Here is a 13542-nt window from a genome sequence, read left to right as displayed (position 1 = left end):
GTGGTTTGGATAAGATTTGGATAATGTTGTTTATTAAATGTAATTTTGGAAGTTCGGTTTGAAAAGTAGGACTGAAACCAAGATAGAACTTGATTTGTTAAGTCTGATAGATGAGTCTGTTTAGTAGAAGGTGATGATAAATGGTATCAAATGCTGCAGAAAGATCTAGGGAAATAAGAAGAACAGATTGGTGAGGGTCTAGAAAGTAGATAATTGCAGATATTAGACCGATCATGGAGTGTTCGGTTGAATGATTCTGTTGAAAACCTGTTTGATTTGGGTGAAGAGCTTTGGTCTTTTCAATGAATTCTGATACAGTCGAACCTTGGTTTGCGAGTGTTTTGCAAGATGAGCAAAACACTCGCAAATCTTGCATCACAAACCGAGCGTTGACTCGATATGTGAGCCCCCACTCCCGAGAACCGGCATCGCCCCGCCCCAGCATTGCCGTCCACCCACCCAAACCCTTACCGCGATTGGGCACCATCATGCAGCACCAACCCACAGGATATGCCAGTGCCAAAAGATCCTGCCGCCTGCTGCTGATCTCTGCTGGGCCTTGAACATCTGCGAATGCTCAAAGCCTTCTGGCTCCCGCTCTCTCCGAGATTCTAATGAGATTCTTGGTTTCATTAGAATCTTGGAGAGAGTGGGAGCCAGAAGACCATGAGCATGCGCAGATGCTCAAGGCCCAGCAGAGATCAGAAGCAGGAGGCAGGCTCTTTCGGCACCAGCACGTCCTGTGGATTGGTGCTGCATGCCACTGCCAGATTGCGGTAAAGGTATGGGCGGGCAGGGGAGTGATGCCGGTTTTCGGGGTTGAGGTGGGCAAAGCCGGTTCCCGGGGGTGGGGTGGAAGCGGGCCAGTGGCGTTGGGGGTGGGTTTTTTTTTTTGGGTGGGGTGGAAGCACCCCAGTGGCCTTCGGGGGGGTCTTTTAGGGATGTGGTGGGATGGAAGTGCGCCAGTAGCCTCGTGGGGGGGGGTTGGGATGTGGAGTGAATCGCCCGCATTTCCATTCAGTTCTATGGGGAAAGTTGCTTTGATATACGAATACTGGAACGAATTATGCTCGCAAACCAAGATTCCACTGTAATTGGTTTAATACAACATTCTCGGTTAGTTTTACTAAAAAAGGAATATTGGCGATAGGACGAAAATTTAAACAGTCGTTATGATTTGATTTCAGATCTTTAATGATTGGATGAATAAGAGCTTCTTTCCAGGTTTTTGGAAGTCATACGGATGCAAGACTACATGAAATGAGTTTATGAATTATAGGACCAAAATTGGTGAAAAAACGTTTAATGATGAAAGAGAGACTGTGAGAATTACATAAGTGTTAGTGCAGGTTGCACTTAGGTGGCTTGTTCGGTTCCACCTTGTTATTTTGTTATGGTCCATTTGGTTTCTTTAATTGTAATCGGTTAAGAGCAGAGTAGATTTGGCTTTGACAGGAAGTTTCCCATGCCCCTCTATTTTATTTCTCCTCTTATAGTACTTTGGTATGAACTAAGGAGCTACATCACAGAAGATGGAGCCAGGAAAAAAATTTATGATGCCTTCCATTGAACTCGCAATTAGAGGTGAATAACCCACTGGTTCAAGACATATGCCTTTCTTCTAGAAAAAAGTTTATCATGGTAAGAACCTAATTTTCCCTTACCTGTAGCAGATGTTCTCTGAGGACAGCAGGCTAATAATTTCACATACCCTCCCATCTCCCCTAGGAATTGAATTCTATAATTTTAGTTATATATGGTACTGCTGGGTCCTGTGCTTGTGAGGTTGGTAGGAAGGCACCCGCACATGCACAGTGAGACACTCTCTTTAACTTTTAAAGTGCTACACACACTAGTAAGCATCTGTACCTGGGGCTCTGTGGATATGACTCACATGTGAAATTATTGGCAAGAGTTTGGAGTCCTGATGGCAAGCGTTGCGGACTGTTGCCCCAAGGCCTTACCAGACAGCAGATCCCAGATGGTTCGGGTTCCAGGAAGAGGTAATTTTTGAGGTTATCAAAGATTCTGTTCTTTTACAGCAAGCCAAGTTACACAGCGGTCCTTTCAGGGATCATGTTAGAGGTCCAGTGGAGGTAGGATACAGCAGGTCTCAAATTCTCACTTCTCTGCAGCCTCTTAAGAAATTACAGTAATGCCATGACAGGGGCTGAACTCCCCTTCTTCCAGACCACTTTGTAGATTCTCCATTCGGCCGTCTGGAGAGAGCCCTCAGAGTCAGGGCAATGGTGCAAAGGATACTGGACCTCTTGGGCAGATACTCCATATACTTTATCATTGTAAAGCACATGTGTCAAACACAAGACCCGCGGGCCGAATCCAGCCTGTCTGGCCTTTTTATGTGGCCCTTCCTGCGTGCTTGTACGTGGTGAGCGTGTTGTCAGGGAGTGGCTGGCTTGGATCGGGAGCCGGGAGGTGCTGACAGACGTCAGAGGCCTCAGCCGAAGTGAGAGGGCATGTGGGAGGGCATCTGCACGGGGACCCCAAGAGAAGGAAGCCACCACGCTGAAAGCGCTGCAGCACTCAAAGGCAGGTACCCACCATTGTTGAGAGCTCGTTTATTGGGGCGGTGCTCGGTTTGCCAGACAAAAGTTTGCTGAGTGTTTTGCTTGTCTTGCAAAACACTTACAAACCGCGTTACTCGCAAACCGAGGCTCCACTGTATATTTTCTATTTTGTGATTACAGTATGTCAAATTTGAAATGTGTATCCTGCCGGAGCTGGTGTTAGACAGCAAGCGTGAACTAGGACCTAAAAGAGGAAAAGTCTTTTTTATTTATTATGTAGCCAGCATGAGGTTGGAGAGGTTGTATCCCTATATTTGTACTAAGACTAATCCCTTCCTTTGCTAGTGCGCAGTGTGGGTTTTGACATCGGCAGCAGCGATTGATCCGACACTCACAGAAATCTTGTGAGCGTCGGAGCCGCCACCGGTGCTGGGGCCCACACTGTGCGTCAGCAAAGGAGGGGGTAAGTATCTTAATAAAAAATCTGGCCAACGACTTATTCTGTGTTTTAGATTTCGGCCCCTTATATGATTTGAGTTTGACACCCCTGTTCTAAAGAATGACTCAGAAGACTGGAGACCAATTTTAGACCTCAAGTCTGTCAATGTGGCTCTAAATGTGCCACACTTCCGCATGGAGACCAGTCAATCATAGTGGCAGTAGTGCCGGAGGAATTCCTCACTTCCCTCGACTTGACAGAAGCCTATCTTCATATTCCCATTTTCTTGGCCATGTACTAAGCCAGCATTTTCAGTTCTCTGTGCTCCCCTTTGGCACCTCGCACCTTTACCAAGATGATGGTGGTAGTGGCAGAAGTGCACCTCCACAAGGCTGGGATCCAAGTGCACCCATACTTGGATCATTGGCTCATCAGAGCTTTGTCCAAGGAGGAAGGTGAATGAATAGTTTTGAGAGTGGTACAACTCCTCCAAGACTGGTTGCCGTACCTTAAGAAGGATATGTCGATACTCGAGAGGGTCCAGAGAAGAGCAACAAGAATGATAAAGGGCATGGAAAACCTTTCATATGCTGAAAGGCTGGAGAAGCTGGGGCTCTTTTCTCTGGAAAAGCGGAGACTTAGAGGAGACATGATAGAAACTTACAAGATCATGAAGGGTATAGAGAAGGTAGAGAGGGACAGATTCTTCAGACTGGTGGGAGCAACAAGAACAAGAGGGCATTCAAAAAAATTGAAGAGAGATAGATTCAGAACAAATGCTAGGAAGTTATTCTTCACTCAGAGGGTGGTGGATACCTGGAATGCGCTTCCAGAGGAGGTGATAGAGCAGAGTACGATTTTGGGTTTCAGAAAGGGATTGGACGAGTTCCTGAAGGAAAAGGAGATTGAAGAGTATAATTAGAGGGGTACTATACAGGATAAAATGTCTTAGTAAAGGATCACTTACAGGTCATTGACTTGGGGGGCCGCCGCGGGAGTGGACTGCTGGGCACGATGGACCTATGGTCTGACTCGGCAGAGGCAATGCTTATGTTCTTATGTTCTTTATCAACTTGAAGAAGAGCCTGCTGAAGTACCTGGGAGTCTTGTTCGACATGGCTTTGGGCTAGGTTTTTCTTCAAGAGCCACACAGACTGAAGCTCCAGAAGCAGATTTCAGATCTGCTGCAGAGACTGTCACCCACAGCGTTGCACTACTTGCAGGTCTTGGAGTCAATGTCAGCAACCATAGAGGTGGTCCCTTGGGTGAGAGCACACATGAGACCTCTCCCTCCTCTCTTGCTGGTCTCCTCAGACAGACTCGCTTCTGTAACTGCTCCCATGGTTGCTGGTAGCAAAGACCAGCATGCGGTGATGATTGCAGATGGCTGCCCTCTCCAGGGGCATGCCTCTTCACATTTTCTCCTGGCAGATATTAACAACCGATGCCAGCCTTTAAGGCTGGGATGGTCATTATAATGGTCACCCAGTGCAGGGTTGTTGACACTGGCTCAACAGAAGTGGTCCATAAATTGCTTGGAACTTGGAGCCTTTCGACTAGTGTTTCAGGCACTGGAGAAGACTCTGGAAGGCAAGGCAGTCAGAGTCTTCATGGACAATGCAACAGTGGTGGCCTATGTCAACAGGCAAGAAGTCACCAGGAGTGCCCCATTGCCACTAAAAGCTCAATTCCCCTTCCAGTGGGTAGAAGCTCATCTGCAGGCTCTTTCGGCTGTGCACATAGTAGGAGTAGAAAACATGCAGGCCAACTTTCTCAGTTGGCAGATGTTTGACATAGGGGAATGGTGTCTGTCTCCAATGGGTCCATGGAGCAGGCAGGCATGGCACAACAGGGGGCTGGGGGAGAGGGAAAGGGGGCTGCTTTTGGGGGGAGGGGTGTGCTAAGGGGCAGAGAGCAATCATGCTTTGCTCTGGGAGGGGAGGAACAGAAGGGAGCCATGGAGCAGGCAGGCATGGCATAACAGGGGGGCTGCTTTGGGGGGAGGGGGTGTGCTGGGAGGCAAACAGCAATCATGTATCCCATGCTGGTAAGTGGAGGGGGAGAGGGAAAGGGGGCTGCTTTGGGGGGGAGGGGTGTGCTGGGGGGCAGACATCAATCATGCTTTGCTCTGGGAGGGGGAAGGAAACAGAAGGGAGCTACAGAGAGACAGGCAGGCATGGTGCAACAGAGACATACAGACAGGCAGGGGGCCAGGGAGAGAGACAGACAGAAAGAATGACAGACAGACAATGTCCAAGGAGAGAGAGACAAAGAAAGCCCCCCCAGACAGACAGACATCTACTCTAGCACCCGTTAATGTAACGGGCTTAAACACTAGTGTGGAATATTCTTCTGGTAGAGGTGGTAGAGACAAAGACTGTGTCTGAATTCAAGAAAGCGTGGGACAGACATGTGGGATCTCTTATGGAGAAGAGGAGATAGTGGATGCTGTGGATGGGCACACTGGCCTTTATCTGCCATCATGTTTCTATATTTGGGAAATTAATAACATTTTGAATAAATTTTCTATCTTAAAATTTAATTAAAAACATTTCTTCCTTCAGATTGGAGATTGCCCATTTGAACATGGTTAGATTTTTTATGTTCACCTTCCTCCTGAATACATACTCAGTCTGAGGTAAATCAGCTGCTTATAACTACAATAGGGTGGCAAAAGATTGAGTTTAATATTCAGAAGAGAAAGAGATGACATTAATATCTTTAAAATAAAATCAGGCAAGTATTTGGAAATAAAATATGAAAGGTAGATATTTGACGCCATTAAATTCTACTAAAAAAATTCTAAATTAAGAATTTTTTATTTAAACAGCAAGAAATCAATAGTTGAAGACAAGTAATATTTTGCCTGTTGATTTGAATAATGATACATGATCAGAACATGTTTCTGTTTTCTGTTCTGCTACTCTGTTATGTAGTTGTCTATTAATAGCACTTTGTGGATTCTTTTTCTTTTTAGGGTATATCAGTCCAGTCAGCATGGTTTTCAGAAAATTTGCAAGCTTCAGCTGCTGCTTGTTTGGTGAGTTTTACAAGTGCTTTTTTTTAAAAAAAATCTTTATTCATTTTCAAACTTTCATCAAGTGTACAAATATCAAATCAGTAACATTGTATACATCATTTGATATTTTTACTATTATATCTTATAATACAAATATTTAACCCTCACCCCACCTATCAAACCCATTAATATTTTCTAAACTGAACAATAAAAAAAAATAATAATAATATCCCCCCTCCCTATAATAACTGGTGTATACTTCAAAAGAAAAATGGCGTTTAATCATTACAAAAGGATGATAATGGCTCCCAAATTTTAATATATTTCTTATAATTTTCATGTTGTATAGCTAATGATCTTTCCATTTTGTACGTGACATAATGAATTCCACCAAAAATTAAAATTGAGTCTGCTGTGATCTTTCCAATTATTAGTAATATGTTGCATGGCGACTCCATAAGGATGTTATTATGCGAAGATATCTGACTCTTTTTTCTCATAGACATTCCAAATAATACTGTATCATAAGACAATGCCACATGGTTTTCCAATAAACAATTTACTTGATCCCATATTGAGTTCCAAAAGGCTAAAATAAAGGGACAATGAAACAAAAGATGATCTAAAGTCCCTACTGCAAGATTACAATGCCAGCATCTATTAGACTTTGAACTTTTTAACTTTTGTAATCTAACAGGGGTCCAAAATGCTCTATATAAAAGAAAAAACCATGTTTGTCTCATAGATGCAGACAATGTACATCTCATCCTCCAAGACCAAATTTGTGGCCATTGAGATGCTGAAATCTCAATGTTCCAAATATCCCTAAGACCATTTTTAGGCTTTTTTTTTTTAACAGATTCACTAATACTTTTATACCACTGTGCGGCCTGGTGACCCAGAAAGTCCACCTGAAAGCATAAAAATTCCAGACTGTACTGTGTATTAAGACTTTTCCATTCAGGGAACCCTACCTGAATGGCCTGCTTCAGTTGCAACCACCTAAAACTTTGTGATTTATTAAGACCAAATTTATGTTGCAATTGTGTAAAATCAAGCAGTTTACCATTTGAAATAACATCATTTAAAGTCCGTATTCCTGCAATCATCCAATGCTTCCAGATGATCTTAAAACCGCCAATTTGAATCTTGGGGTTTAGCCATATGGTTTGATTTGTTGATTTACTAATAGGAATAGCTGTTAAGTTGTTAACAAATCGTAAGGTTTTCCAAGTATCCATTAGAATTGTTATCCTTATATAAACCTGGGCATCTTGATACTAAGAACATGACAAAGATGTAATGGAAACATGAGTCTCCATTCCAAATATAGCCAATCTGGAGTATGTTCAATGAGATCAGGGAGGACTCAATACATACCTTGACATAAAATATAGACTTGATGGTACCTATAAAAATTGGGGAAATTTACCCCACCCTCCTTAATTGGTTTTTGTAAAGATACTAGAGCAATTCTAAGAGTTTTACCAAGCCAAATAAATTTAGTAAGAATAGAATTCAATTTTTTATAAAAAGACCCCTGAAAAAACACCAGAATCATTCCCATTTGATAACAAACCACAGGCAATATCATCATTTTAACAGTTTGAACTCTCCCCCACCAAGATAAATGTAAAGGATTCCATTGTTCACACAATTATGTTACCTTCTTTAATAAAAGTTTTTCATTCTCTTTTACAGTGTCATCTATCGTGTTTTTAATCCAGATTCCTAAATATTTTAATCCATCTTCCTTCCATATAAAAGAGAATGTATCAAACATGCTTTTTATACAATGCACATTGAGAGGAAGAATTTCAGACTTATTCCAATTTATTTTATGTCCTGAGAATTTTCCAAAACTCTCTATCAAATCTAACAGGCAAGGAATGGTAGTGGTAGGATTTCTCAAATAAAGTAAAATATCATCTGCATATACAGAGAGTTTATATTCTCATTATTTACGAGGAATACCCTGTATCTCCTTTGTCTGTTGAATCGCTAACAATAAGGATTCTAAAACAATATCAAAAAGCAAAGGAGACAAAGGACATCCCTGTCTAACTCCCCTATGCAAAGTAAAACGTTCTGATAAATTGTTATTAATATATAATCTTGCTATAGGAGAGCTATACAAAGTTTGAATCATTTGAATGAATCCAGAACCTATACCAAACCAATCCAACGCCTGATACATGAATGTCCATTCCACTCTATCAAATGCTTTTTCCGCATCTAAAGATACAGTGAAAGCAGGTTCATTCAAGTTTTTTGTTAAATTTAATGTGTGAAAAGCCAATCTTGTATTACTAGACGAATGTCTGTTCGCAACGAATCCAGTTTGATGTACATCAATGATAAAAGGGAAAGCCTTAGCTAACCTCAATGCCAATGTTTTAGCTAATAATTTTCCATCCACATTAATTAAAGATATAGGCCTGTAATTTGAGACCAAAGTGGGATCTTTATTTGGCTTTGGCAAAACAATAGTCAAAGATTCTGCCATAGTACCTGTAATACAACCATTATTTAATTGAAACTGATATAAATTTAGTAAATGGGGTAATAAAGAAATTTGGAAAGATTTATAAAATTCCACAGTAAAACCATCCCCACCTGGAGCGGATCCAACTCTAAGAGATTTCAACGCTGTTTCTAATTCTTTTAGTGATATAGGCTCTTCTAAACTTTTTTTATGTGCTTTTTTTACAAGTGCTTTTAATGTCCAGCTATTTTTTTTTTATTGTGAGTTATCTTGATTTTATTTGTTTATGACCTAATACAGAGTAATAGCAGACTATTATTTTGTCTTTGTGTATGTGTGACTGCTGTATGGTGTTTTTGTATCTATCCTTTTAGTTAAAATTTGGAGTTTCTTTTTCTTTTTAATTTTAGACTGTACATTACTTGACCTTTTGATATAGCAAGTTTTTAAAATAAATTTATACATAAACCACATGCAATTAATTATATTCCTCTCCACCACCTCTTGAAAGTGCATTCCAGGCATCTACCACCCTCTCCGTAAAGAAGAATTTCCTTACGTTGCTCTTGAGTCTCCCATCCCTCAGCCTCAAATTATGCCCTCTGGTGTTACCATTTTCCTTTCTCTTGAAAATATTTTGTTCTACATTAATACATTTCAAGTATATTAAACATCTGAATCATATCTCCCCTGTCCCTCCTTTCCTCTAGGGCAGTGGTCGGCAAACTGCGGCATGTGAGCCGCATGCGGCTCTTTAGCCACTTGAGTGTGGCTCGCGGCTCAGCTAGCTAGAGCAGGGGTGCCCAACCTGCTTCCATTCCCTGTAAAGAGGACGCTGAAGTGCCGGGCCGACCAACCTTCGCCACCCAACGTCAATTTCGACGTCGGAGAAGAAGTTCTGGGCCAGCCAATCACTGCCTGGCTTGCCAGGAACTTCCTTTCTGACATTAAAATTGACATCGGGTGGCGAAGGTTGGTTGGCCCGGCACTTCAACATCCTCTTTACGGGGAAGGGAAGCAGGGAGAGCTCAGAACTCGGCGGCGGCCTGTTCCCGATGGCGGCAGTAGCAGTCTATTCCCCAGCGGCGGTGGCGGCCTATTCCCCAATGGTGGTGGCTTAGGGGAGGTTAGGGAGAAAGAAAGAAAGAAAGGGGGGACAGGGAGACAGAAAGAAAGAAGGAAGATGGGAGACAGACAGAAAGGGAGCATGGAGAGAGAAATACAGACAGAAAGAAAGGGGGCATGGAGAAAGAAAGAAAGAAATGGGGCATGGAGAGAGAAAGATAGACATACAGAAAGAAAGAGGTCATGGAAAGAGAAATAAAGAAGGGGGCAGGGTGAAAGAAATAAAAAGTTGGGGAGGGAATGAGGTCTGGAGGAGAGGAAGCATACAGGAGGCTGAAAGAAGGGAAGAAATATTGGATGCACAGTCAGAAGACTGATGAAATTACCAGACAACAAAGGTAGGAAAAATGACTTTATTTTCAATTTAGTGATCAAAATGTGTCCGTTTTGAGAATTTATATCTGCTGTCTATATTTTGCACTATGGCCCCCTTTTACTAAACCACAATAGCGGTTTTTAGCGCAGGGAGCCTATGAGCATCGAGAGCAGCGCAGGGCATTCAGCGCAGCTCCCTGCGCTAAAAAACGTTATCGCGGTTTAGTAAAAAGGGAGGGGGTATATTTGTCTATTTTTATATAGTTGTTACTGAGGTGACATTGCATAAAGTCATCTGCCTTGACCTCTTTGAAAACCTGAGGAGGAGAGCTGATGAGCACCAAACATGGTGGATGCTTAGAGCTGAGGCTCCTGCAAAACAACATTAAAGAATCAAAAACCTTGCTTTTTAACTGCTCAAAGCTACTTCCTTTTTGAATAGAAAGCTGCCGCAGGTGATGGCTGCCAATAAACCAGGCAAACAGAGAAACACTGATCCGGTCTCACCACATAAATCATCTGGAAGTAAGGCAGAGGAGGAAAACACTCAGACCATTATAGAGGAGATTCAGGCCATGCGGTCTGAAATCAAACAGGACACAGAGGAAATTAAGTCTGAGCTGGCTGCCTTTAAATCAGAGCTTGACGAAATTAAAACTAAGGCTGCTGAAATGGCTACAAAACTTTTAACTGCAGAAAACATAAAGGATCTTACGAGGCAGATGGAAATGCAACTTGAGGATTTTAACAACAGAGCACATTGTAACAATTTCAGGATCCTGGGCCTTCCGGATGTGCGGGAGGGACAGAGCATGATCGATTTGTTAGCTAACATACTTCCCAAGCTGTTAGATCTTACCTTTGATCTCCCCATTGAAATTGACAGAGCACACAGGGTCCCTTCGAATTCACTGCCTAATGGTGCCAGCAAGTATCCCAGACCCACAGTAGTGCATTTGCTACGCTACTCCCAAGTCCTACCCATCATGCAACAGGCACGTGTAAGGCCCCAATAAAGTTTGAGGGGAATACCCTGCTATTTGTCCTTGACCTGGGAAAACATACTGCTAAGATGAGAAAAATGCTACTTGAATACAGACCTAAACTAAGGCAGTTAGGGGTGAGACTTGGTATGATGTACCCAGCCTGTCTGCACGTCACCTACAATAACAGTACCAAGGACTTCACTAACCCTTCTGACCTCGCCGAATATCTTGAACAAATTGCACCCAGTACAATTGATTGTACCTGTTAAGTATTCTGGCTGATTGCTGTTTTAATTTGTATTACTGCATATTCTGCTATACTGTGCTGATATACTCACTCTGCCTGTGATTATGCCTCAATATAAGCTGTACTGCATTTCACTATGTTTCTGTTATGCAAGGTGTTATTTACTTGTTCTCTTGCAGGTTTTGCTACCACAGCTTCTGCTTTATGTGTGCCCATGGCTCACTGACCCGTATTAAGCCATATAGCTATGCACTCCTTCGAAGACTACAAGATCAAGAGGGCATTCGGATAAATTAAAAGGGGACAGATTCAGAACCAATGCTAGGAAGTTCTTCACCCAGAGGATGGTGGACACCTGGAATGCGCTTCCAGAGGGTGTGGTAGGACAGAGTACAGTATTGGGTTTCAAGAAAGGATTAGATGTTTTCCTGGAGGAAAAGGGGATTGAAGGGTATAGATAGAGGATTAATATGCAGGTCCTGGACCTGATGGGCCGCCGCGTGAGTTTGCTGCAGGGCATGTCTGGTCTGACCCAGCAGAGGCACTGCTTATATTCTTCTGTTTTTTCATATAAAAAAAGGATATATAACCCTAAGGGAGTATGAGCCTTAAATAGGTAACGTGCAGTGTATAGGCTCAGGCTATTTCTCATAGGTGACTAGCACCAGAACCTCAGTCCAAATGAGAATCGCCTCATACATCATTAAGTCCTTTTAGAGTGACCAAGAGGTAAATAATTGTGTAGTGCTGGAGTAGGAAAAAAACTTATTAAAACATTATCATCAGGGGAAGAATCTCAATAGATAATTAAAAATAGAAAAACTCCCAAAAACATCACAATGTGAAAAAGTGCTTGAAAGTGCTTAGTGCTTAAAGGAGAAAGAAAAAAGGAAAAAACATAAAAAAATGCTAAGACTGTGAACACTCCTATCGAGTAAAAAGCTATATAAATAACATCAAAAATTCATAAAAACTCGAAGTTCATGACATCATGTAAAGTTCATAACATTGTGTAACAGGCGTAGCACCAAACAATCAAAGCACCATAGAGTCCTAGCACCATATAATTAAAACGTCCAATAAATTATAGCACCATATCATTATAGCACCATATAACTGTAGCACCTGAAAAATTGAGCACCATAAACTCAAGCCGGTGCTTAATCAGTACTTAGCTGGATTTAGGTAGGAGAACACATATTGCCTTGCCAGATAGAATCACCACTCGACAGAGCCCTGTTTCGGATCCTTCGTCAGGAGCGAGAATACCAGTAAAACAGGCTGTCTTCCACGAAAATATATTTAAAGACAAACTTTCAAAAATAAGGTGGCAGGAGTCACATTCACTGCTGCCTGCACCGTATCCCAAGACATGAATGGGTAATGAAACGCTCAGGGAGGAAATCACAATGGCGTCTCAGGAGTTTAGTAAGCCCAGGAGATCTCGCGAGAGCAACGTACTTGCCACAACGTAAAAACATGAAAAATCAAACAATGAAATGATTAAATGAGATGGGAAAAAATAGAATCAACCAGTGAAACATTTATCCACATTTTTGTTGAGACCCAATGGAAAATGTGATTTTAAATGAAAGATCCAGTAATTTTCTCACTGGAGAAGATAGGTGTATCTGTCCCCATTAAAATTAGAATGGATTTGTTCCAGGATAAACCAACGTAACTGGGAAAATTCATGTTGGTAAGTGTTATTGTGAGACACCATCGGGGCAGAAAGTTTTTTTGTAATATGACAACTGCAGTGTTCAATGAATCTGACTTTGATACTACGTATGGTGCAGCCTATATATATTAAACCACAAGGGCAGGAAATAACATATATCAGAAATTTGGATTCGCACGAGGTATAAGATTTCAAATAATAGGCTCTATTTGTTATTGGATGAACCCATTGGTTATCCTGTGCCATGTTGGTAATGATGTTTCGGTTGGAAATCCGAAGAAACTAGGTGCTCGGAAAGATTTTTACCTCTAGTAAAAGCTATACAGGGGTTTTCCTCAAAAATTTGATGAAGACGAAGAACATGCCAGTGAGATTTAATGCTGGCAGCAACAGCATGGGAATTAGTGGAATGTGACAACACACAAATTTGGTTGGTAGAACTTTCTCTGATGGTATTTGAAAGCATTAATGCCCTGTTCGCATGCCAGGCTTGAAGGTAAGCTTTACGAATAACATCTTTTGGATAGCCTCTGGCCAAGAATTTTTGTTGTAAAATCTTAGCTTCCTTCTTAAAATCTTCATCAGAAGCGCAAATGCGCCTGATGCGCAAGAATTGTCCAATAGGTATAGCTGCTTTTAATCTTCTGGGATGACAGCTTGTAAACGCTAGAAAGTTGTTTTTTTCTGTAGGTTTATGATGGACTTTAGTAGATAATA

At 41.9% G+C, this 13542-nt stretch overlaps 1 protein-coding gene across 1 annotated transcript in view; it reads left to right on the top strand.

Moving 5' to 3' along the window:
* TMEM67 (transmembrane protein 67) overlaps positions 1-13542 on the top strand; it is a 959807-nt gene that overhangs the window by 295052 nt on the left and 651213 nt on the right. The window contains exon 12 of the mRNA XM_033932787.1: positions 5945-6007. Coding sequence (XP_033788678.1) covers positions 5945-6007 — 63 coding nt within the window. The remainder of the gene's footprint in view (positions 1-5944; positions 6008-13542) is intronic.

The sequence above is a fragment of the Geotrypetes seraphini genome, chromosome 2 (genome assembly GCF_902459505.1).
Source record: "Geotrypetes seraphini chromosome 2, aGeoSer1.1, whole genome shotgun sequence".
Classification (NCBI taxonomy): Eukaryota; Metazoa; Chordata; class Amphibia; order Gymnophiona; family Dermophiidae; genus Geotrypetes; species Geotrypetes seraphini.
The sequence above is the reverse complement of the archived record's forward strand: the minus strand, read 5'-3'. Positions and strand labels throughout refer to the sequence as shown.